Below are 25,570 nucleotides of genomic sequence, written 5' to 3'. Positions count from 1 at the left end.
TATTGACTTTGTCACCACGTCTAGTCTTTATTCATGAGGGGTGATCGTTAACTTGCTTTTCACATTATAACAAAACCTTCAATTTATTAAGTCCATCAGTCTTTTGTGTGTCATTATTATGCTTGAGAAAGCATTAGTCCCTAATAACAGCTTTAAAATTTTCGTGCTTCTCCATCATCTTTATTCATTATTTTTACCATCTCAAGAAAAAAGAATAAACTCTATTATTTCATGGAAACTTTCTATAAAGAAACTTTTAAGGAAATTTCTTTACAATCTATACTGAGATGACTAAAACTGTATTACATTGTCGGTTTTTTTTTCTTCTTCGGGAGAAGATATTTCACCCCCTCTGTAGTACTCGTTCGCCCACCTTAAACGTGAACAGTGGGCAACTTTAATGCTTTTTGACGTCAAATCACATTATAAGGGGGCGAATGCATACTGCAGGGGGGTAAAAATACCATCGCCCTTTTTCTTCTTGTTTTATTCCTACAAGGAATATAGCACACCATGTAGAACAATATTAGGACAAAGGATCCTCATGTTCAACGGCTAAAAAAGAACTAAATTGACATAGTTTATAATAAATAATATTTTCAAGAATCTATTCTTATTTAAGGACCATATCATATTCTAATATTTGACCTTTAAACTGTAATAGTAATACATAGCTTTTTTTACAAAGAATTATATGTGTGCGCACGCGCGCCACACATGAAGGAGCAATCTAGTTCCATAATTGTTTGTTCTATAATAAGTTTTATTTCCATGCATCAAAAGCAGAAAAATATTACTTGTAGTGGCAAAGATCCAAGTTAGTTTGCAATCCACTAATTTATATTCTTCAATTACTATATTCATGTTATGTACTGTTCTCTCTAAATATTTTAAAGAAGTGCTCATCATCGAATGATTGAATTGAAAAATCTTCCCTAGGTTTAGGCATTTAAATTATCTATATTGTCCATAATCAAGAAGGAAAAGACATATAATATAAAAGAAAGTAGATCTAATTAAATTCTTAATCACCTCGTATCAAGTACCCTTTTTAAACCCTTCCTTTTCATACTTTGAAGTGGGCTTTTATATTATCTTGATAGACAGTAACCAAATATATACGGCCTCTTTTATTATAAAACTAGGATATATATATATATATATATATATATATATATATATATATATATATATATATAGGTGTGCTGTTTTTATTCTACTCGATTAACCCCCAAATCTTTTGAAGTGAATGTGATTAACTTTTAAATTATGAAACTCGTTTTGTTATATTAACTAAGAGGTTTTGTCTTGTTTTGAGAAGCATAGTGACTAATAAGGTGACAATTAGGCTTCTCATGGAAAACACACACACACACAAACCCCCGCCCCCAAGAGAAAGGATATGGTGGCAATGTTGAAATATTAAAGCTAGGCTATGTAGATCAATATATTAAAATGATTATTGAGAAGACAAGGCTAGTGGGGACCCGGACTTGAGCAAGTTTAGGAGGAGTTAAAAAAGAGAGTTAATGTCCGATTATGTGGATTAACTTGTGGTGATGTTATCATCGAGGACCTTTAGTCAATTTTCTAAAGAGAAAGACGACAAATTAGCGCTAGCCATTAGGTACCTTGTCCACTTACAGGGAAGAGTCACAAGGACACAAGTGCTCCCAGTTAAAAACATGTTGTCAAGAATTTATAAGCAGCAGATAGTTGTATGTTGTTACATATCAGCACCCTTGATTTTTATTTATTACTACACCCAAGTTTTGAAGGTCTATAGAAATCAACACCTACATATTTTAATAGATATCGGTAAAAAAGATACCGGGAAATCACTATTTAGTTTGCACAACTAGATATCAACAAATCATAAGTTTATAACTTGATCAGAAACATTAATCTGAAATTTAATATAGACCAAAAGTAACTAATCATCCCACTCGTAACATAGCAATATAGTTCAAGAGAAATGTTTAAAACCTGACTACTTAAAATATATTTTGTTTCTTCAAACACATAGAAGGACAAAAGATAATGCACTGAGAAGCGATGCCTTTTCCCCTTCCTTTAAACCATTTCCTTTCTACTAAAGACTAGAGAGCAGTGAACAAAAAAAGGTTCTTCGCCTCTGGTGTCTGTATTTATGAATTATGGCTAACTTTTTAGTTTTTACACTACAAGGGGGTGGCCCAGGGAAGAAAAGGGGACGGATATATCATCTCTTTAACTTTTGTACCACATAACCCACTCAGAGAGAAATTGAGAGAGAGGTGAAGTGACGTGTGATGTGGACTTGGGAGGGCATGGGGTTGGTGAATTGTCCAAGGACGGATCGGATCGGATCGCCAACACAGCTTTATCCCCTTCTCTTTCTCAGGTTGCGCCCTAAAACCCCGGGGTTTTTTCCTAGAGCCTGGACAAGACCCCCCTTTATGTATCTCCGCCCCTCCCCCCTCCAACTGCCCAAGCAAAGAGGCAAAACTGCTGCCCGCCATGGCTCCATGTCGATCGACGCGACGAGACTTAGAGCCCCATCTGCCCGGGTTTCGCGGGCAGGTTGACCAATTCCCAACGAAAGCGACAGCTGCCTCGTGGCCGACAGCTATACCTCTCCTTTGACTTGGAGACCGCACGTGATCTACCCTTATTAACCCCTGCCCTCTCTCTCTCCTCTTTCTTCTTCCTCTTCTTATTATTAACTTCAGGGTTAAGAGAAACTGACCGTGGTCGAGTTTAAAAGCTATCGGCTCGAAGCCGGCACGAGGAACCAACCTGCGCCGAGTGAAGCCTGCCCTGGTTGATTGTGGTGTGGGGTTTTGGGTAGGTGGTGGGATCGTCCGATCCGCCTTTTACGCTGTTTTTCTTGTGGGAGTTGGCAAAGGGAGTGGCAGAGTTCCCAAGGTAAGGGTTATTGTCGTCATTTTCATTCAGCTTTGCTTTTCCCTTCTTGTGTTGTGAGGGATCTGTCTGCATTCTTCTGCATTGCGATGGCACTTATCAGCGCAGTGATATCCCGCCCACCGTAACAGTTTTCGTTAACTTTTATGAAGTTGGAGAAGCAACCGTAAACTCCAAAAACATAAAAGTTAACGATTTCTGTTAACAGGGGCGATATCACTCCCCCTTATTATTTGTACCCCCTCCCCCAATCTTTTAGTAAATTCCTCCCCTATCTCTCTACTCTTGGACTCTGCCCGCCCTCTGTTTTGCTAACTTCCACTGCCATTATTTTTTTACTTCATGTCTCATTCATGAAAACTATTTACTTCTATTTTGCTAACTTCCATTGCCATTATTTTTAAATCATAAGATTATTTGGCTTCATGTCTTATTCATGAAAACTATTTATGAAAGTGATTATAAAGAATAGCTGCTTCTATCTTCTCAGCTTATAATGAGAGAACGAAATTGAGATAAGTATTGATACCTATTATCCTATTATACATGGGTAGAAAGATACAGATTGTCACGCCCCAAACCTCACCCTGGACGTAGGACGTGGCAGCGCCGTACACCTGCAAGACAAGTCCCACAAATGTACAAGGCTACAAAGCAATAACAGAAATAACCTGGCATTTCATAACTAAAATATATTAAAGTTCAATTGATGCGGACCCATCAAAGTCAAATCAAATCTCATCTCTCTCCAGAGTCAAAGCAAAATAAAATAGTAAAGTTTTTACATCTTATTCAAAGTACTCACTTCATAATAAACTGAAAAAAGCTAAACTAATCTCTAAACCAAAGTCCAAATCCAAAGCTAAGCGTCATGTTCTTCGTTAACCTCACGAGGGTCAAGACGAAAATATCATATAACCACAGTCTGCTGAAAAGCTCAATACATAATAAAGCACTACTCTAAGTATAGTCTATGCATGCCAAGGTTCAATATGGTTCAGATAACATAATCAAAGCTGAATACTAAGGTCTCAACTGAATCAACAGGCACCAAGCAGATACAAGTGCATGTCAAACAAGGTTCTAAATCAAAAGTGCAGCAAGGCAATTCAATGACTTAGTTATGTTCAAAGTCAAAGGTTTTCAGAATTCAAATACACGTCAGAGTCATCGGCATGGTTTAGAAGACATGTTATTGCTTATACACCGACAGTCAACGGTGTTCAGAACTAGTTCATCAAGTTCATATAAAAGTCGATAGGGCCAACGTTTTATCCCACTGACGGGCAAGAAGTTTCAGTGTACTACCCCCACGGTCAACGGTGTTCAGAACTAGTTCATCAAGTTCATATACAAGTCGATAGGGTCAACGTTTTATCCCACTAACGGGCCAGAAGTTCCAGTGTACTACCCCCACGGTGGGTCCATAGTTGCCAATTATTTTACCCCCATATGGCAGGGTCCTGAATTGCCAATTGTTTTACCCCCATATGGCAGGGTCCAGAAATAATCCAAACCTCCACAGAAATGTTCAGAAAGTGTCCAATGTTCATATTCAAATAGTTCTAAATATTCAAAGTTCAAACTGATGGTTCTCAATAGTTCAAAGTTCAGAATAGGTTCAGAAATCCATATTCAAATAGTTTCAAAGATTCAAAGTTCAAACCAATGGCTTCAAAGGTTCAAAGTTCAAAACAGTTATTTCAAAGGTTCAGAATTCAGAACAGTTATTCTAAAGGTTCAGAGTGCGGAACAGTTACTTCAAAGGTTCAGGATTCAGATACTCCTAAATATTCAAATAGTTCTAAAGATTCAAAATTCAAAATGTTGGTTCCAAAGGTCTAAAGTCCAGACAGATATTCATACAGTTGTTTCAAAGGTTCTAAAGTAGCAGTAGGTGAAACAAGTGGCATGCTAGACTCAAAGCTAATTCATAAGTTCGAAGATATCAATCACAGGGTTCCAAAGTCAATTCCAATTTCAAGTAAAAAGGGTGTATGAAATAGCCAAAGTAGTACGTTATTACGTACCTCAATGATGAAAACTTTTTATTTTTCTTAATCACCTTAGTTACCTGCAATTAAGAATATGGATATTCTCCATGAGTTTCATTATTAATTTCTTTCTTATCGGACCTATATGTTCTCATACTGACATAAGACACCATTTGGTGTCCCTTCGAAAATGAATCGGTAAACCATCCTAGGGTTCTTTTAGTATTTTTGAAATTTTCATCATTTAAGAGTCTCCAAAACTTTTTGAACTATTTTTAACAGGAAGTACTTGTTTCCGGCATATCCGTAGTGTACAAGAGCATCGAAAACGTACAAGAAACGAATAAGTTATGAATTTTCGAAGTTAAAGCTGCCGGGGGAAGAACTGTTGTGCCAGACGTCCGGGAAACTCTCAGTTATCCTGAATAGGTTCAGACGGACGTCCGCCCCATGCGCGGACTCCAGTTTTCCCTTAAACGCAATTTTCACCTTTTTTTACACTAAAACGGTCATAACTCATTCGTTTGACATCCAATTCGCGCGTGGTTGGATCCGTTGAATTCGTATCGATGAGAGGAATCCATCTAATCTAATTTTACGCTTGAAAATTCTCAGATCTAATTACCAAAAATTAATCAAATCTTTTTAGGGATCGATTTGAACCCTAACCATATTTCTAAAATCAAAGTTCTCTTAGGGATCCATGAATTCATCTCTTAGAATCATACACCAAATCTAATCAATTTAAACTTTATCAAAATCTGTTAATCTTATTTTTAGTTTGTATCAAACGAAGAATATTCAAAGTTCTTGCTCGGATTCACGGTCGAAGGCTCTGAGATTGCGATCTCCTTGCTCTTCTCCTTCAATCAGGTTTTCTCTTTCTTTCTCTCTTTATTTCTTTCTCTAGGGCTGAACAAAACGTTTAGGGTTTGTTTAGCCACGAAACGATATATTTATAGGCTTTCCTAGGAAGCCCTAATCAGAGTCAAACACAAACAGACAAAAACTCCCCTCTTAAAAAGAAGCGGACGAAAATTGAAAGGGGGGTTTTTTGGGTATTTACACAGATCGAAGCAAATAGTTCTTAATTTATTTATAATTCCTTGTTGGATGCTACAAACACGTTATGAAATGTAACAGCCAATAAAATGTATTAAAAAAAAAAAAAAAAAGGAAGAAGAAGAAGAAATTAGCGTACACATGTGATACCAAACTCTACCAAAGAAGGGTATATACTATAAAGATTTGGGTATGTTTGGTTGCACAAAAGTTGGATGGCTTAAGAGTTTTGCATGCCATTTCGGTGCCACATCAGCAAAAACCCCTTATTTGGTTGTTCATATAGCATTAAAATCCTTGGAGACTACAAGAGAGATGTCTGGTGGTTAATCATTTCATGCATGTTGACTTGTCGCCCCTGTCTCCTCCCAACAAAACCCAATCAAATGGATAAACCAAACTATTAACTTCTAAGTATATAACAGCTATCCTAAGTTACTAATTATTTTATGATCAAACTAATGCTATATCAAATCTGCTATTCTCAAGTATTTCTCTAGGTCCTAAAATATATATCAAGATAGTTAAACAACACATATATAAAGTCTCACACCATTATAATAAGTTGAGTTGTTGCCCTTACGTGTAATACATTCATAAAGTTTCAACTTCTAAGTGTCAAACAACTATTCATACTTAAAAACCAACTAATTATATTTTTACCATATTTACATAATTTTCTTACTGATCTTCTTATCCATCAAGGATGGCGATCCCAGACAACCCAAACAGTTCAAAGGATGGCGAGTTCTGCCTCCGAGGTATGTCGTCAGTTTCTAATACATATACATCAGTGTAAAAAGAATCAAAATCCAGGTCAAAATTTAGCTGACCTTCTGTGATTAGAAAATTTAAATAAATATATTGCCATTAAAAATAATAGAATATAACAAGTTGAATTCTAGGGTGACGAGGGTTTTTTTTTTTTTTTTTTCTAATTTTTGGTTTGGTAAAGCTTTGGTCGCACATGCCATAGCGCTTCCATAGAGACAGGGTTCATTGGATTCGAAGTCATGATCTCGTTCGGGACAGTCAGTACCCAATTAGTACCAACCGAATTAACTGCCGTACTAAAATTAATAAGAAAATTCCAATTAATCACGTAGAAAAAGAATATTGTGTAATTTCATCAATATTTGTAGCTTGTTGAGAATTTTAGCTTTGCTATCCATACTGCACCAACCATGTGTGAACATTTAACAAACATCATTGGTCGAGAGAGGGGACCCCATGTGCTAGCTAGAAATGGTCCCACTATCTGCACCAACCACATTACGTGGTTGGTGCATCGGTTAGTATTTTCTTATCAGAAGTAATAGAATATTCCATTAAAATATATTAAAAAATAAAAACAGTTTTATTAGTAAGATTTTTTTCAAATAACTTTAAAATATATATTGAAAAAAAAAAAAACTTCCATGGGATACACTAGGGACCATCGCAGAAGGCATTTTGTGGACCGGCTGTTGCATGAGAGTGCAGCTACCTCAGATGAATTAAATGAATAAGACAAAATCTGAGCATATGTGACTGCGGTCCATGCAACAGCACATCTGTGAAATGCCCTCTGCAATGGTCTCTAGCAAATCCCTACTTTTATTAGTAAGATTTTTTGTAAAATCAGGGTTCCTTAGGCAAGGATTCTTAGAATTCAAACCTTCATCCAGTGCCCCCCACCACACCACGTACAGAGATCCTATATTACAAAACGACCCATATGGAACAATTTTAAGCTTATGATGCCTTGATTAATGGCTAGGTTCGTCTATTTGAACTCCAAGGTGGGCCCATTTGGGTCGATGGATGGTAACTTGGCCACTTGGGCAATCAGTAGGTGGGCTAAAACAGAATGTGCCTCAGTTAATTGAATCCCATGATTTCATCCGACGTGATCGAAAGATGGGGAGATGCCACGACTGAGGAAAGTAGTGCTACCGAATGGATCCGAGCCGTTCAATCCTTCGAGTCTTGCTAATGAACGGTCGAGAAAAAATGAGCGCGGTCCACCGTCCACGTTCAAGATGTTGACAGAATGGGTGGAAATGTTGGAATGGAGAGTGATTTCCACTCTTTGAATTGAAAACAAAATTGCTATCGGCTAAAAGCCAAGCCGACGGCTACAAGGAAGGCAAGCCGAATGAGAGAAGGCCGCCCAAAGAGACAAGATGGGGCCCACCCGCCGCAGCCACTTGCCCTGTTGCCCATACCGTTCGCTTGTAACCGGGGCCCCACTCACGTACTAACCCTAGGTCAACTTCTTAACTAGAGTTAACCACTCATCTTTCTTTATTAAAAACCTTAACAAGTCTTATCATATCACACACGGACACACAGATACATACGCCCCGTCTCTCCCTCTCTCTCCCTTATTATTTATTAAAATCGTGTTCTAAAAGAATAGCTTCGTTTCTACAGACGACTCCTCTCTCTCCCTTTTCTCTGCACTCGATCCTCGTTTTCTATTTGGTCTTAGGGTTAGGGTTCGATTTCCGGACCTTTCGTTTCTCTTTTTTATTTAATATTAAAATCCAAATTTCATTTTTTTTTTCTTTCTTCTTCCTTTTTTCTTTTCTTGCTGTGGATGTGTAGATGGCGGGGTTGGATTTAGGCTACATCCACCAGCTCCACCGGCAGGAATTACACCGACAACAAGATTCCGACGATGATAACGCACGTGCTCACTATTCCGGCGACCGAGACGACAACAGCCAAGGCTTAGACCTCGTCACAGGCAACACCGGCCTAGGCGACATCGTGGGCCGCCGGCCAAGAGGCAGACCTCCTGGTTCAAAAAACAAACCAAAACCACCGGTCATTATTACAAGAGAGAGCGCCAACACTCTCAGAGCTCATATCCTCGAAGTAGGCAACGGTTGTGATGTGTTTGATTGTGTTGCCACGTATGCTCGCCGGAGGCAGCGAGGCATCTGCATCTTAAGCGGCAGCGGTATAGTCACCAACGTAACGCTCCGCCAGCCGGGGGCTGCCGGAGCGATCGTCACGTTACACGGCCGGTTCGAGATTTTGTCTCTATCGGGTTCATTCTTGCCGCCACCGGCACCGCCGGGTGCGACTAGTCTGACCATATTTTTGGCGGGCGGGCAGGGACAGGTCGTCGGAGGGAGTGTGGTGGGAGCGCTGATTGCGGCGGGGCCCGTGATCGTGATTGCGGCGTCGTTTACTAATGTTGCGTATGAGAGGTTGCCGTTGGATGAGGAAGAGCCGTTACAGATACAGCCGCCAGTCTCTGGCGGTGGCGGGATCGGTAATCCGTTTCCGGACCCGTCCGCGGCTTTGCCTTTCTATAATTTGCCGCTTAATATGGCGAATTGTCAGTTACCGGTGGACTGGGCGGGTAATGCAATTGGGCGGCCTCCGTACTGAGAAAGATAAGGAGTTATCGATCCGAAAATTGGCGGCAATGGATTTGTTGTTGTAATCTTTGGGGTGAGGGAGATCAAATTTAGGGCGGAATCGATTTCGTCTTATTGATTGGAAAGGTCAGGATATTCATGGATTCTGTACAATTAGTTTTCTTGTTCATTATGTAGTTTTGTTTTTTGTTTTGATCCTGATTTCCTACAGATCATCTTGTTTGTGTTCATGGGACTTTCTCTCTTTTTTTTCATAAGCAAATGGTTTGTGTTTTTGGGCCTTGGTGCTTGATTACAACCATCATCTTCGTGTTTAGTACTAGCAATTAGTATTTCTTCTACTCTTCATAGTTGGGCACTGCACTATGATTCTCTGTTTAAGAGCTGTAGATGATGTGGGGTTTTTTGTGACTCAACTGTTCTTAGATAAATCTTGCAAGATTTAAGGTGACGGATTTCTACTTTTCAATTTTTAGTCTTTAGTATTAGAATTTAAGAAGGTAGGGTTCCTAGCTGTTGGGATTTTTACTTGATTTCCTCAAGTGGGCTTTTATGGTATAGTCTACGAAATATGATGTCTGTCTTGGAAACATTGCAGATTCCACGTTTGGATTTCACTAAACTGCATTAATTGTAGTGTGACTTAAGGTGTAAAAAAATAGCTTACAATGCTGGCAAACTGGTTGTTTTTGTAGATCTAGTAGTTCTATATGATAAATGTAGCAACAAGTTCTTTAATCAAGCATCTTTATCTTTGATAAGTTTACAAACCTAAAATACTCTTTGTTATAAGTTGTTCTTTTCTTGATTGAAAAGAATAATACTCAGGATGACATAGCAAAACTTTATATTCTTTAACTTGCACCAACTTTCGTTCAATATTTTTCACTACTTTCCACCTATCCTTTTGTTGTTATTATGGAGTTTCTATTATATAAGCTCTCTCTTGGTCAGGCATTGCTAGAGTTTAGATGACGGCCTCCTGTTATTAGTTGGAATTCCAAATGCAAGGTTCCTTTGAGCTCATAGATTTACTTGGATTTTACACTTAAAGTTCAGCCAATAGAAGCCCAGAAATGTTCTCCTCTATTTTTTCCTACTTCTCGTCTCTTTCTCCTCGTCCACCACCACCTGGTGTCTGTCTTATAAACTCATGAATATTTGCTAATTGCCTAACAATTTCATGTTAACATTTTGTTGGGTTCCCATATATAAGCGATCAGTGATATGAAACTCAGTGCAAATTTTTGTATTTTTAGTCTTTATTACCCCTCTCCCTTGCCTTATTTTTGGTGATAAATGTTGGTGACTTCAATGACATAATTTATAGTAGTTTATAGTCACTCTTTTTAATTCCTTCAATTCTCATGTTCTCTAGAAAACAACCTACCATGGAATCGATGGTTGGAATGGTTGTGGCCTACAGTAACAATGAATTCAATCTAGTATTCCATAAGTTATACTAACTCTTGTTCTATAGTGAAACTTCTCATTAGAAGAATGGGAAAGTCTTAGCTGTGAAGGAAAGTCCCATAGAAGAAATTATAACCAATCAGCAATGAGTGCTTAATTAAATCGATTGCCATGTCTACAAAAAAAAAAAAAAACTTTCATGGAAGATCAAGAGTATCTATCAATTTGGAATTCAGTCATCCCATGGTGAAAGATCTTAGATGCAAGCTATTGAGATTTTCTTTAAAAAATCATATCCCTTCAACGATTTATGTGTTATTGAACCTCTTTTGCAGAATTTCCGTAGCATATGTATTCATACTTAATTGTAAACATGAAAATTAAGAGTCCTAATGTTGTTAATAGACTTCTGATTATATAAGATTAGCCCAAATCAATGGTTATACCTGTTTTCATGGAATCAGAGCTAGGTTATCGTGTTCATCTCAGACTGTTTTCAATAAGATGGATTTTCATGGTCTCCCAGACAATAAAAGGAATTAATATATCTAGTAAAACTTCTCTATACATGAAATTAACATTTACATTTAAATGCTACAAAAGAAAAAATCCAGAAAATTGGATCAAATTAGCCTCAATCTCTAAGACTGTGTTCAATGTATCTGACCATTATAACTCTACAGAACATACTTGTCCTCCATCCATTCATTCTTCTACACTCCTTTTTTTTAATGGCTATTCTTCTACACTCCTTCTGATACAACCTTACAGTTTTGATGCTTGACAGCAAAAGAAGTTTTTAAATTCAATCAAATTTTGCACTTTACGGTTAATGTTCAACAATTACACACGAGGATACAGCGTGTTTGTTAATTCAATTCAATGTGAATAGAAAATAATCGAGGACACCCAAATTGGGTTCTTATGGATTGCAGGTCATATTGTTTTCAAAATAACTTGTGGTCTTTAAACAATTTTATAACCAATATTTGTGTTGTTTATTTTCTTATTTTTCCACGAAGTGAACTTTTAGAAGGAAAAAAATTAATAGAACAAGGCGATGGTTGGTTTTATTTTTAATTTTCTTGGGTGAGTCAGCTGGGGTCAAACCCTGACACATTGACGCTGCAACTTGGATCCTTCTACCTAATCGCTAGATCACGAGGCTCACCCGGCAAGTTGTTTATTACAGTTTGGAAAACGAGAATGAAGAAAATGAGAACTTGGAAGAAAAGAACCACCAAATTAATTAAGACGTGAAAGAAAGAAGAAGATGAAGTAATAATAAAATAATAAAAATTGAAAGGGTTTACAGAAGACCTGGTCTTCAGCCTTCCAGCTTGACAATTAATTAATTAATGTTAATCATTATTAAACAACTGCAGTTTAGCATTGTTAGGTATTCTGTCTCCAACTTGTGTCCCTCACAATGATCAACGAGAACCAAATTCTCAAACTCCCAAGTACTTCAAATAATTGTCAAGCACACTAGCAACATTTATATATGTATGCGTATATCAGTCCAATGAATGTAGAGATTGTTTCACCAAGTGGCTACAAAGTGTAACGCAGCGGCGTTGGCTGTTCGGCATGAAGTCACGGGTTTGCTCCCTGTTGACGAGTGTTCGAATCCCGCCCCCGACTTACCTTATACACGTGGTGAGTGGGTCGTTGCATGTATCCGTAGGGACTAGTCCTACTCCCGAAGGGGGTGGGGACATCCTATGTCAAAAAAAAGTGTAACGCAGCGGATCAAACGTGGAATCGTACTTAAAGCATACGATCCGATAATTGTCCTAGAATCCACTAGGAAGAAGAAGACCCTAGAATCTACTAGGAAAGGGGAGAAGAAGAGAGAGATGTCTTTGATATTATTTCATTGATTAATTCTAACTCACATATTCCAACCTTTATAAAATAGAAAAGCAATCTCTAAAGAAGTAAACTTCTCTTAAAAGAAAAATCTAGAATCCTAACACATAAAGAAAGTAACTAAATTAGAACACCTATAATTAGAAGGGTAATCCTACTACACTTAGGAAACAAAAACCTAATAAATCAAGAAACTAATGACCTACTTTCTAAATGATAAAATCCAAAGAATTAGTAACTAGTGTCCTACATCAGTCCCTCCCACTTGAAAGAAACTCGACCTCGAGTTTAGACAAAAGGAAGAAAACAAGCTTAAATTTACACCCTTAGTGGAATAGATCTTTGTGGATAAACTGTTTGCTTCGACTTGGAATTGAGATCCTTTCCATCGAACTAGGTACTTCTATCTGCCTCGTAGAAGGTTAGACTTGATTCGACTGCAAATCAAGGCCTCGATAAACTCTCTGATCCTGGGTAATTGTGGAAGAACATATCCTTCACTTTGCTCGGTATCAACATCGTTGTCATAGAGAGAGAGTTTGTCTGCCATTTGTGACTCGCACGCTCCAACTAAGAATTTGATCACGATTCTCCGTCGAGTGATCTTGGCTCTCAAAGCTTTCTGAATGATGTTTGCGGCATATTTTGTGCACAAATGATCAACTTGGGCGATCTTTTCACACCACCAGCTTTGAATCTTAATTGCAGAGCTCACGTACCTCTTATATTCGCTTCTGGCCCGGTATATGCGCCATGTCTTTTGTATTAAAAGACACGCGGCTTTTCTCTTTGCACGAACTTTGTCCTTCCGGGCTTTCTCTCGCCTCATTTTAGCCTGGATCATCAAAGACTCTTGATAGGCAATTTGCGCGAATTCTTTTATAAACAAATCACGTAATTCATACCAACAGTTGAACGATGATTGTCCCAATCTATACCGTCCTTTTTTTTCAAGAAAGATTTTGCATGAAGGCCAAAGGTCGCCTTTGTACACTTAATTGCTTCTGCGTGGCTCAAGCCATATCTGTATATATAATCTTCAATGGAATCAATCCATGCCGACTCACAATCAACACATCCAAATAAAGGAGGGACAAAACTTAGATCCATGGATAGTTAAGGTGAATTTTGCCTACTTTAAGGGTTAGGAACAAAGGTGGATAGGTTTGGAAAGGATGCTTGCACAAGGTTTCAGGAGATAAAATAGAAGGGTTTTGCGGCTAATACGTTAAATGGGAATGAGCTAATTTGTTTCTAAACAAGGCTTTGCAACAAGTAGAACTTGATATTCTATGTGAGGTCAAAAGTTGTTGACCCTGGGTTGTAATATTTTGAGATTAAATTCTCCTCTATCCAAAAGTTAGAAGATTTTGATCCATTCTAAAGTCATTATGACAGTTTAAAGAGGTGATACCAAATGAGTAAGAATAAAGAAAAGAGAAATAAAAGTTAATGTGATCTTGTTTTATTTAGTAAAGAGAAACTAAGTAATCTTAAACTTCCATCATGAATAGAGTATTATCCTTAAGATTATAAAGAGGAATTGCTATATATATATATATATATATATATATATATATATATATATATATATGAGGAAAATGATTGTACGCTCGAGTGCTCAATCCCATGTGGGCTCACTTTGTTAGGATGATCCAAAGCATTCATTTGAAAGGCCCTTACATAGATGGGGTGTGTACCAAAAATCAGCTCCATAGGACCATCCTAACCCATCCGTTTGTGGAGGGCAAAATGGACAGACCACAAATCTGCCCATTTTTGCCCTTCACTTTTGGAGGGGTTTGGATGATTCAATGGAGCTGATTTTTGGTACACACCCTATCTATGATAGGGCCTTGTAAATGAATGCTTTGGATCACCACAAAAAATGTGGGACCCATGTGATTGGGGCACTCGAGCGTACCATAAGCTTGGTACGCTCGAGCATACAATCCTTTTCCTCTATATATATATATATATATATAGAGAGAGAGAGAGAGAGAGAGAACGGTTCCTACACATATGTGTAGAGAGTTCTCTACACACTAGCTTAAAATACAGTGGGGACCCACATTGTTTGGGTGATCCAAGCCATCCATTTTAAAGGCCCTCACATAGATAGGGTGTCTACAAAAAATCAGATCCATAGGATCATCACAACCCTACGATCTGTGGAGGTAAAATGGATGTCTTTAAACCTTCACAAATTAGTTCATTTTTTGCCTCCAAAGTTCGAATGGTTAGAATGATCCTACGGATCTGATTTTTTGTGGACACCCTATCTATGAGAGGGCCTTAAAAATGAATGGTTTGGATCACCCAAATAATGTGGCCCTCAGTGTATTTTAAGCTAGTGTGTAGATAACTTATCTACACATGTGTGTAGGAACTGTTTTCTCATATATATATATATATATATATATATATATATATATATATATATATATATATAGAGAGAGAGAGAGAGAGAGAGAATCTATTGTAGAATGGAGATAGTAATAAAGTAGTGTGGGAGCTAAATTTTCGAGGTTTGTTGACAGCCAAAAGATACGAATTATTGGGTCTTGGCTAACAAGGAAATGTGATTTTTTATTTTTTTTAAAAGGTGAAACTAGGTTGGGATAGCTGATATGGAGGTTTGGATCAGATGGTTAATGTTCTAAGAAAAACAAGGGTAAGAGCATTGATTAGAACATGGCAGAATCGATGGGTTTTTTTTTTCGTGTGGTGGATGGTGGTAGAGATGGGAGATGAGATTTGTTGATGGAGTTTGGTAGGATAAAGATGAGATTGAAGAACAAAACCTAGATAAATATCAGAAAAACTTGCTTGTGCGGGAAGTCCGTGTCTTAAATCCAAGCCTTCTTGACGGTGGTGTTTGCCGTTGAAGTAAGATGGTCCGATCCGAGGAGACCTCGCTCTGATACCAACTAACGCAGTGGATCAAATGTGGAATTGTACTCGAAGCATACGATCCTATAATTGTCTTAGAATCCACTAGGAAGAAGAAGAACCCTTGAATCCACTAGGAAAGGGGAGAAGAAGAGAGAGATAGAGAGACAAAATGTCTTTGATATTATTTCATTGATTAATTCTAACTACAGCCTTTATATAATAGAAAAGCAATCTCTAAAGAAGTAAACTTCTCTTAAAAGAAAAATCTAGAATCCTAACACATAAAGAAAGTAACTAAATTAGAACACCTCTAAGTAGAAGGGTAATCCTACTGCACTTAGGAAACAAAATCCTAATAAATCAAGAAACTAATGACCTACTTTCTAAAATGATAAAATCCAAAGAATTAGTAACTAGTGTCCTACATCAAAGTGGGTCACTCATAAATCAGCCTTTCACTTTTTTGTAAAGGGCTGGGATTGAAAAACATGTTTTCCAGTGAGCCTAATCTCGATCCTTCACATATTTGTCAAAGGCTGATTTTTGGGTGATGCACTTAGTCGTGTAGGGGGTGAAATAAGCCCATGGATATAATTATACATTGAAAACCACACGTGGACATACCAAAGTTATGTGAGTAATTGATGTGAACGAAAACTACCAAGAACGTACGGCGTGTAACAAGTATCATATTCATCAACTTCTATTTTTATCATCTTACTTGTGGCCTACTTTTCAGTCATCAAACCATGTCTGCTTGGCTTTTATTCCTATCTAACGAGCCCAAGGTCAAGTGATTTGGACATGATTTGACGATGTTATGAATGATTTACGGATGTAGTGCATAACTATTACTGGATTTCTATTTTAGGTTATTTTATTTATATTTCTTTTATTTAAGTTGTTTTAGATGGAGGATTCAGATTAGTTATTTCAGTCTTAAGTTATCTTTTAGGGTTTCTTAATCTTATATATAATGTTATGAAAGTATTGTAATGAACTTCTTTGAATTATTGAATGAAACTTTGCCTATAGTCTTTTGAGTTCCTTGAGAACTTTTGAGTATTTTCCAGTTTCAATCTGAGAAACTCGACTTCGACAGAATCGAAGTAAATCTCTTCATGTTCAATGATCAAGTATTATATTCCTTATGACGGGTGATTGAATGGGCATTTTTCTTCTTTATTATGTTTATTTGCCTTCGTTATTGCGCAATGAGAAACCTCTAAGTTTTTTTACTACATCAGTTGGTATTAGAGCTGATTCTTTCCTTGGGCTAAAGAAGAAGTTTGGTAGCGAAGTTTGTGTCGATTTGTGATGGCTATAGAGTATCTTTGATCACTTAAAGGAGAGTCGTTGAATGCTAAGATTAGGGGTAACATCGGGCTTAAAATCATTTTATTACTAATTAGAGCAGGAAATCATAAATTGTGAGTCACCACTAATATATGATAAATATTCAGAAGATGGATATTAAATCTTTCTTGAAAGTTACGATGGTGAATCATTGACTTTTGATGGTGACAAAGTGATCAATGGTTCACTTGAAGATTGATGTGTCCTATGAAATCATAAACGAATAACTTAAAGAAACTAGATCCGACAACATGGAGATTGGAGTGATGGGTAAATGCAGAAATATTAGGTCAATTTCTTCGTTAATGAGTATCGATCCATTTTTATTAGGTCATACACTGAAGGCTAGAACCGATATTTATGAATTAAAGCCGGTTCAAGATAGAGAGAGATTATATTTTTATCTTTGAAATTATGCAGCAGGATTTGGTCATCGAGATGATTAACATTCTTCGACACTTCAAAATTCGAGGATGATTTTTTCTGAACTAGGGGAGAATGATTTTGACAAAAACTACCTAGAACGTACGGCGTGGATCGAGCCTCATATTCGTCAACTTCTATTTTCATCATCTTACTTGTGACCGAGTTTTCAAGCATTAAACCTTGTTTGTTTGGCTCCATTTTTATATCATTAGAAAGGTTTTTCGATTACTTATCTAACGAGCACAAGATCACGCTATTTGGACATGATTTAACGAAGTTATGAACAATTTACAGTTGTGCTATATGCCTACTACGAGATTCTATTTTAGGTTATTTTAGTTATGTTTCTTTTATTTGTGTTGCTTTAGACAGATGATTTAGATTAGTTGCTTAGGTCTTAAGTTAGCTTGAAGGATTTCTTAGTCTTGTGTGTGTGTGTGTGTGTGTGTGTGTGTGTGTGTGTGTGTGTGTTATGAAAGCATTACAACGTACTTCTTTGAATTATTGAGTGAAATTTTGCCTTTAGGCTTTTGAGTTCTCAAAGGACTATTGAGTATTTTCCAGTTTCGCTCGGAGAAACTCAACTTCGACGGGATCGAAGTAAATATCATTCCCTTCGAGGGTGATTGAATTATTCTATTCCCCACGACGGGTGATTGAAGGGTCTTTTTCTTCTTTATTTTATCTATTTAATTAGCCTTTGCTGCCATGCAACGAGGAACCTCTGGGGTTTTGGACTGCATCAATATGACAGTGTGTTGCAACCGTGTGCATGGAAAAAGAAGAGTTCAACTCTTGCATTTGTGCTATCCATGAACTTACAAGAGGGACAATTTGAGGTCTCTCAAAATATGAATAGCAGTATCAAGATGAGGTTTACGTAGTTGGTGTATGAATTATCAAAGAATATGAATTGAGAAAGTGATTTTTGACTGATTGATGATGAGGTATATGAGTCGATCAATTAGACAATAGTAACAAACATGATCATCTAGCAAGTCCTCATCTATAAAAGTGAGTTTTGAGGTTCCGTTCCATAAGCAAAGTGAGCGGTCTAGTTCCATGGAGTACCATGTCATGCAATATTTCCATTGAGTGAGAAAGATCCCTTGGATCGAGTAACCCCAATGCTAAGAAAATACTTTAATGGATCAAGGTCCTTAATGTGAAAATGGTTGTGAAGAAACACTTTTCGATCATCAACAGAAATTTGATTGTTGCACCAATATAAACCCGGACAACAATGCTTGTGGATAAATGGATGGAAAGTAAATAAAACATACAGTAGTTGGCTTTGGATTGCTTGAAGCTGGCGTTTTGGAGCGCGGTGGAAAATTGGTAGAACAACTCTTGGATGTCTATTAAAGCCCATAAGAGAGACTTATTAAGATGAAAAAAAATCGAGATGAAAAAAATTGATGCTTCCCTTTTGAGAAAAATAGGCGGAATAGCCATGTAAACTTCTTTGTCCAAATCACAATGTAGGGATCGAGGCATTATACACATACATCTAATTGATAGAGGGAGCAATTTTGAATAGTAGCTATAGCAAGTAGACAATGAACAATGACATGGTTGACTATTGGTGCAAAAATCTCGTAGTAGTTGAAACCATATTTTGGGTAACCATTAGCCACAAGACGTGATTTGAATCGTTCAATAGTCTTATGAGAATGATACTTGATTTTGTATACACATTTAATTGCATGAGAGAGAGAGAGAGAGAGAGAGAGAGAGAGAGAGAGAGAGAGAGAGAGAGAGAGAGAGAGATTTCCACATTTTTTCCCAAATTGAAATTTTGTCTATTTTCTAAGAAAATTTCAACACCGATGGACCCTGGATTTTTCCTTTTCATAGAATTTCAACCCGAGTTGCACCCCTATGGCCCTATGTAAAATAGGGGTGTTTGGATGACACGGGAGCTTTTTGATCATTTTCTATGATGTAGTCTATTTTCTTCTCTTAGAAATTTTGAAGTCGATCAAAAAGCACCTTTTGAAGATTCAAAATAGTAATTCCTCTTGTTTTCAAAAGCTCTTGTTTTTTGTGATGAGTTGAAATTTGAACCCAAGACCTAGGGGTGTGTGAAGGGGGTTTCAACCCTAATGCAAGAATATTTAGTCCCACATTAGAACTTTCAAGAAAGTTTCACCTTCTTATAAGAGGTGGAGTGGAGGTAGTGGCCCGAGGTTTGAGGTCCGGGTCGAGTTTAGGTTTGGGTAAATTCTTTTTTTTTTTTTTTGGAAAATGAGGTTTGGGTAAATTCTTTTTTTTTATTTTTTGGAAAATGAGGTTTGGGTAAATTCTTACAGTTGTGAAGTGTTTCATCTTCTCGAATAATCACAAAAGTGACGAGAGAGAGAGAGAGAGAGAGAGAGAGAGAGAGAGACGTTTCCACTCTTTAGTGGGGAGTTTTCATATTAAAGGCAAAACTCAAGATGGAAAAATCAACAATAGGTTTGATGTCCTTGTTGAGGAGGAGGCTGCTCCTGTGCATAATTTGCAAAGATGATGATCATTGCGCCCTTATTCGAGCTAAGATCTGTACTATTCACTTATTAATGCAAATAGCAAGGAGCCTCATATGATTAAAGTTGTTAAGATACTTATCTTTATCCCAAGAGCCCCAATGCGTTGTTGATATGTATACAGAAATAATATATACTACAAATATGAAGAGGGATTCGCTAGCATCCATCGCAAAAGGCATTTCGTGAATGGGCTGTTGCATGTGAGAGCAGCCACACAGGCTCAATTTTCAGCAGATTTTGTCTCCATTCGCGAGGTGGCTGCTCTCACATGCAACAGCCCATTTGTGAAATGCCTTCTGAGATGGATGCTAGCAAATCCCATATAAAGAAGAGCTTCAAATTATTTTTATGAAGGCTTGCATGTGAGAGCAGCCACACAGGCTCACTTTTCAGCAGATTTTGTCTCCATTCGCGAGGTGGCGGCTCTCACATGCATAGACCATCCGTGAAATGCCTTCTGCGATGGACGCTAGCAAATCCCATATAAAGAATATCAGTAAAGAAGAGCTTCTATTTTTATGAAGGCACCCCTGAAAGGAAATTACTCTATTACTATACATCGGTTTTTGAATGGATTACACTAGCAGTCAAATGTTTAAGTAGAAGCTTTAGAGTTTAAATGAGCCCAATTCATCCTTTATCGACAAAATTATTACCAACCCAATTCTTTTCTAGGGAATCTCTTGTGCATCAAGTTTGAGCTTCGAAATCTAGATGATTCAGATGTTCTGTAATTACTTTTATTTGGATGACATTGTATGCCCCATCATGGGTGGCGGAGCCAGGATTTATACATAAGGGGGGCAGGCTTAAAATTTTAAAGGAGACTGGGCCCAATATAGTTGGGCCTATTAAGGAGTTTGGCCCAACTCAACAGGGGCAGCTCCCCCCAACACACACACACACACATTATGCTACATGTAGCTCCGCCCCTGCCCATCATCTTGATGTGCTCCTATCTAAGGCCGTGTTTGGATTGCAGGAATTTTCTAGAAAAAGTTTGGAAGCAAAAATTTTTACTAAAAATTCCTTTTTTTTTAACACACGGACAAAAAAGATAACTTGAAGTCTTGAACCATTACTACTTTTCACCTTTTAGTTAAGAGGGTTCTTCAATTTAATATAGTATTTCTCTAAATTAACGATAATTATATCATTTCCCAATAAATCATAGAAAAAAAAAAAGGAAAAATCCCCATGACAAATTTTCCTAATAATTTTTTTTTTTCCTGCAATCCAAACGGGCCTACATGTTTTAAAATTGACAGCACCATTGAAGTCACAACATCGGATTATAAGGCATTCACAATTACTTATGTATCAGGGAAATTAAAGTAGAGAGGAGCACCACTCAATTGGATTATAAGACATGTAAATTACAAGTCCAATCGTGTATGACTTCCTCAATCATCTCTTTTAGTGTCTCGAACATTGTTTGAAAACTCCAAACTCGGCTGAACCCGAATTGTGCCGAGTTGAGTGAACCCAACTAAGTTACAGTTTCAACCTATTGAAAAGTATAAAAATTCAAATGGGAAATCATATCCTCCCCCCCCCCAAAAACGGTTTCTGTGGGGAAGGTTCACTGCTTGAGCATAAAATCACCCCCTGTAACTTTTTCCTTTTCCTTTAAAACTTAATGGATAACGTTAAGGGGGGGATTTTTCCGTGGGGGGGGGGTGAATATCATTTCCCTTTCAAATTTGTGCATGGTCCTTACGTATTCTTGCTGAAAATTGCCTATCGGATAGTTTGATGACTACAATTGATTTGGGAAAACAGTTTGAAAAGGGATTCCATTTGGAAAATAAAAACGGAGCTGAAATGACTGTTGATTTCACCCTTGTCAATGTGTATTTATTGCTTTTATGGGATTTGAGCTCCCTCCATTTGTCTTCTAGCAGACGTGGTTCCACTTATAACTGCTCCTCTTTTTTTTCCCCCAAAACAGGATTCCGTTTTCCTACCAGTGCTCGTTGATTTTTACGTGAAGCTGACTTATGACTACAATTGATTTTTCCATGGAGTTAAACTAGCTGAGTTTAGAGTCAACTTGTCAAGTTAAACTGGCTGAATATCATTTCCCTTTCAAATTTGTGCATGGTCCTTACGTATTCTTGCTGAAAATTGCCTATCGGATAGTTTGATAACTACAACTAGTTTGATAACTACAACTGATTTGGGAAAACACTTTGAAAACAGGATTCCTTTTGGAAAATAAAAACAGAGTTGATTTGACCCTTTTCAATGTGTATTTATTGCTTTTATGGGGATTTGAGCTCCCTCCATTTGTCTTTAATGCCCCTTTTTCCCAAAACAGGATTCCGTTTTCCTACCGATGCTCACTGATTCTTCTGTGAAGCTGAGTTATGACTACAATTGATTTTTCCATGGAGTTGAGTTAAACTGGCTGAGTTTAGAGTCAACATGTCAAGTTTTAGTATTATGAACTCAAACCATGCACCTTCGGGTCCTACCTGTACACCAAGAGTGGTCAGGGGTGTTAGCCTTTTTGAACAACCCCCCTCTAGCAACTCAATTAGATGTCAAGTGCAATTTTTTTTTTATAGGCAAACTAGGTGTCAGAGAAAATCCGTAGGGCAAATCGAATCCAATCGTGCATAAATAAACAGAAAAATAAAATAAATAAACAACCCGTAGGATGAAGACCGGGATTTTAAGTAGTTCGGCCAAGATGCCTACATCCATAGGGAAGAACATGATCTTCCACCATGAGAAAAACAAAACTATACAAATTACAATGGGTTAACCTGAAACCCACAAACCCGCAACCCTTTCCGTTGCTTTCTCAACCAAGACTGTACACAAGAGAAACCCATGAAAACCCAACATGAAAAAAAAACCAAGAAGAAGTCAACTTCTTCTTTGGCGCCGCCAAACAAAGAGCCTCTCACCAAAGAGAAACATGTTTTCTCTCCTTTTTATAAGGGCGATGATAAATTCACACCCCTGTAGGGTGATTCGCACCCTTTTTACACGTAAAAAAGCATTAAAGTCTGCCACAATTCACATTAAAAGGGGTGCGAATCATCCTAGAGGGGGTGCAAATTTATCATCTCCCTTTTGCAAACGTAGGTTTTTAAAACCCAACGAAAAAGAAAACTTTCATCTTTTGTTTCCCACCACATCTAGATTACCTAGTTAATTTAAGAAATAAGGCAACTTTTCCAACAATCTACATCTTAGCTTGTTTCCTAGCTGCATAAAGATTCTTTGTTGATGTTGCCACCAGTATACTGTCACCACAGACCACCATTAGCCTTTCGAAGCACCAGCTACACATCATCGAATCATCATGGTTTGACCTTAGATAACTCGGTCAACTGTAGCTGTTAATCCATTGACTCACCCAGTCAACCCTGGAGAGAGATCTCAATCCGTCCTCCCCATCACAAGTACTACCAACTCACCATCGGCTGCAACTTAGAAACTTGTCTTTGCACCAACTATGAAAGAGACCATACCCATGCGCATGCCACTCCGTTTCCAACCAGCCATCCAGATCTTATGAATGATAGTCACATTGTCTCCGACTAGACGATATAATCTGCTACACTCGATATCCGTCATCTTCTCTGGCGTCACATCCATCAACCTCAAAGCCTTAACTAGGCCCCATTGAACATGGATACCCATCACCCTCATCTATCATAGGGTAAAACTAATCTTTCCGTTAAATCTATCGATGCTAAATTGGGTAGAACTGATTTTACCGTTAGCTCAAACACCCTCAGTGCAGAGCTCCACCTTGAACAAGAATTTATCGAACAATCTTTCTACCACCAAAGATCATTCTAACCGTGATCCCACTACAACACCCATGATCGCTTCAACCTTAGCTCTTATATTGCTTGTTGAGAAAAACCGTCAGGCAAATCCAATCCGACCGTGTACAAATAAATAGAAAAATAAAATAAACAAACAAGCCGCAAGACGAACATTGAGATTTTACATGGTTCAGTCACTATGCCTACATCCACGGGCGAGAACACGGTCTTCCACTATGTGTAAAACAAAAGTACGAGGATTACAATGGATAAACTTGAAACCCACATACCCGCAACTCTTTCCATTGCTTTCTCAACCAAGATTTTGTTGTTCTTAATGTACATGTCGGAAATAAATCAGTAATACCGAACTTGTATTAAAAGAAAAGAGAAGAAGAACTGAACCAAATTAAATAAAATTCTCACCGTTGGATCCTTTTGGAGTTTGAGTGGGCAAGGTTGTTGGATGAGGTGACCTAGATAGATTAGGCATCTAGATTGGATTAGAATAATCCCTTTCTACAGTTATTAGATTTGATTATATGTTTATCACATAAGTGCTCTATATAATGACTCTCTGATTCTCAGTAATTCATCAAAGAATTAGTAGAAATTCCCAACTTTATCATCTATCACAATGGGTGATCCAGACAGTTCATCTGACGGCCCCTGCAGATAGTGGGGCCCACTAGTGAATGGTCTGGATCATCAAACAATTGCAACCCCTTATCGGCTTTGATCATTCTGTTCCGTTGTTCTATAATCTTGCAAAATAGCAAAGTTGCTTCGTACAGTGTTTTGCTGTGCTTAATTGAAGAAAAGACATATATTCATCCTCCTGTTTTGGTACACTTACGTGTGTTCATATTTAATCTAAGAGGGCTGCTACCAAAACGGATTTCCGTTTTGTAAAAGAGACAAACCCTATGTTGTGACGCATGTGCAAATGACAAGTGAACTCCAATGCCCACGAAATGCAAAGAAACATTGGAAATGACCAAATCGTTGGTTAATTTCAGTTTCCTCTCTTATTTTCCAAACAAAATCCCCCTGTGGAAGTGTTTTACTTAATCTAATACCCGGCCAAAAAGAGAGAAACGAGAATTTGTTTTGTTGGTCACTATACTAACGATGCTAACCTTATTTGCAACATGTCACGTAGCATATGAGGACAACCCATTTTTTGTGAATTTGCTTAATCATAGATTCTAATAAAATGCGTATGATGTGAACTAAAGTTGTGCCACTAGGAAATTCACAATCTCCCCACATTTTATATTGATCATTGCCATGAAAACCCAGCATTGGAGCCAAGAATCACATCATCAGGTGTATTGGAAATGTGGATCATGATTCCTCTACAGGCTTTAGCATATCATTCGATCTTAACCATCCATTTTCACTAGCATCTTACATCTATTGATGATTTTAGCATATTTAAGTCTGCTTCATGAATTTGTTAGGTGGGTCATCCCTCCCTAGTCGAGGCTTTGCCATATGATTCGATCTGGACCATCTAATTCGATCTGCAATTAGCATCTTTAACTACTTTCCATATTGGTGAAGAGGGGTGGGGGGACTGTTTGTCCCCATGGCCCTCACCCATTTGTCTCATTTGCATTTACAAAGCTCAGACTCTCTTAAATATGCTTCGATATAATAACCCTTTTGACTGATACATATAGAGACAGAGTAGTAAGTGTTGAAATGTATTTGAGAGTGGGAGACAGGATGAGGGAGTGCATGCCACATGCCTACACAAAGACCCAAAGTATTTGAACATTCAAAATAAGGAGGGAAAAGGCAAAAGTGGTGCACATGTCCAGAAGACGTGAAATATCTCAGCACTAAAAAAAAGAAAAAGAAAAAGAAAAGTAATGAGACAAAAAAATTACACTACTAATAAAATGTTAATGTTTTATAGAGGAATAAATAAATGAATATTAAAAAATAAT

At 37.6% G+C, this 25,570-nt stretch overlaps 1 protein-coding gene across 1 annotated transcript; it reads left to right on the top strand.

Annotated features, from left to right (window-relative positions):
* Positions 1 to 8,294: 8,294 nt before the first annotated feature.
* On the top strand, positions 8,295 to 9,607 carry LOC143876514 (Putative AT-hook DNA-binding family protein). The gene has a single exon (XM_077378214.1). The coding sequence runs from the start codon at positions 8,550 to 8,552 to the stop codon at positions 9,342 to 9,344; it is 795 nt and encodes a 264-aa protein (XP_077234329.1). The 5' UTR covers positions 8,295 to 8,549; the 3' UTR covers positions 9,345 to 9,607.
* The last annotated feature ends 15,963 nt before the right edge of the window (positions 9,608 to 25,570 follow it).

This window comes from Tasmannia lanceolata, unplaced genomic scaffold (assembly GCF_043159265.1).
Source record: "Tasmannia lanceolata isolate RefF3 unplaced genomic scaffold, GAP_Taslan_0.1 ptg000005l, whole genome shotgun sequence".
Classification (NCBI taxonomy): domain Eukaryota; kingdom Viridiplantae; phylum Streptophyta; class Magnoliopsida; order Canellales; family Winteraceae; genus Tasmannia; species Tasmannia lanceolata.
The sequence above is the reverse complement of the archived record's forward strand: the minus strand, read 5'-3'. Positions and strand labels throughout refer to the sequence as shown.

Coding starts and splice junctions, on each gene's coding strand:
- LOC143876514 (XM_077378214.1), top strand. CDS start 8,550: ATGGCGGGGTTGGATTTAGGCTACATCCACCAGCTCCACCGGCAGGAA.